This window comes from Penaeus monodon, chromosome 31, assembly GCF_015228065.2.
Source record: "Penaeus monodon isolate SGIC_2016 chromosome 31, NSTDA_Pmon_1, whole genome shotgun sequence".
Lineage (NCBI taxonomy): Eukaryota > Metazoa > Arthropoda > Malacostraca > Decapoda > Penaeidae > Penaeus > Penaeus monodon.
The window spans coordinates 3,130,029-3,131,288 of record NC_051416.1 but is presented as its reverse complement, the minus strand read 5'-3'; the positions used below and the strand labels follow the sequence as shown (position 1 = coordinate 3,131,288).

The 1,260-nt window shown below is 33.3% G+C and overlaps 1 protein-coding gene across 3 annotated transcripts in view; it reads left to right on the top strand.

The window, feature by feature from the left end:
- LOC119592992 (sulfide:quinone oxidoreductase, mitochondrial-like) overlaps positions 1-1,260 on the top strand; it is an 8,583-nt gene extending 7,323 nt beyond the window's left edge. For all 3 annotated transcript variants that reach the window (XM_037941879.1, XM_037941880.1, XM_037941877.1), the window contains exons 10-12: positions 23-124; positions 862-1,006; positions 1,142-1,260. In XM_037941879.1, the coding sequence (XP_037797807.1) occupies positions 23-124; positions 862-1,006; positions 1,142-1,199 (305 nt within the window). In that variant the 3' untranslated portion in view covers positions 1,200-1,260. The remainder of the gene's footprint in view (positions 1-22; positions 125-861; positions 1,007-1,141) is intronic.

Here is a 1,260-nt window from a genome sequence, read left to right as displayed (position 1 = left end):
CCCCTTTTACCCCTTGCCTTAGCTGGACAAATTGGAGTTCTACGTAAAAATTTGAGTGCAGTCATGGCAGGGAAAAATCCAGATTCTCATTACGATGGCTACACCTCATGCCCTCTTGTCACAGGTAAGGCCTATTAGATCTGTGAATTCTCATGAATATACACTATTTAATTTCTGGGTTATAAGGATGTCATAAATATGTGTTCATGTGTGTATTGTAATTTTTTAACATAAGAATATTTTGTATTTGAAAGGAGAATTCTGTTCTAGAATTTTTGTGATAACAGAGTTATTGTCATGCAGTCGTTTATTATACTTTTTCATTGTTTAAACAAATGTTTTACTTTCGTGTATTAGTAGCAAGTAAATATCATTCCAGCAGAGGGTGAGGAAGCGAGTGACACTAAATCAGTAACTAGTGATTATTATTATTTTTTTTTTAGTTTAGTGGTCGTATTAGCTTCGGGAACTCTGGTTTTCTGAAAGTGAGATAATAAATATTTTCTCAGATATATGATACAATTATTGGAAGATTACATTTGATAGTCTAGACACAGCTAGGAAGCAACCTATGGGAAAGTAAGAAAAAAATTATGTATTTCTTTATGATGATTAGATAGGTAATGGAGATGAATGGTATTAGAGAGGGAAACTCTACATGGAAACCCCTTCTTAAAAGTAGAAGTAAATGGATATATGTAATTGGGTTTATAAGAGATTTATGAATTTGCATATTTTGAAAAAAGGAAAGAAAAAAAAAGTAGAAACTTCTGTTCACACTCATTATTTTGTACTAACCCATAGCCTTAATTTTTTTACATACATTTGAAAGTATCTATATTTCTTTCCTTTCTTTTTCAGGGTACTCAAAATGCATACTGGCAGAATTTGATTACGATGGCAATCCTCTCGAAACTTTCCCCATCAATCAGGCAAAGGAACGACGCACCATGTTTCACCTGAAGAAAGACTTCATGCCAGATATGTACTGGTTAGGTCTGCTCAAGTAAGTTAATTTTAGTTAAATGTAGCTGTTCTTTAGCCAAGATATATAAAGTATTTGTAGATTAAGTATTGAGCTATATATGAGCTGTATATATCTGATATTTGTCTGTTTATTTATTCTTCCTGTCTTTTACAGTGGATACTGGGAAGGCCCGAAGTATTTCCGCAAAGCGATGCACCTTGGATTGAAGTGAAGAAATTGGTGTTTTACAACGGTGAAAAGTGAGAAGGCTTACCTTGTCTGAATTCACATGA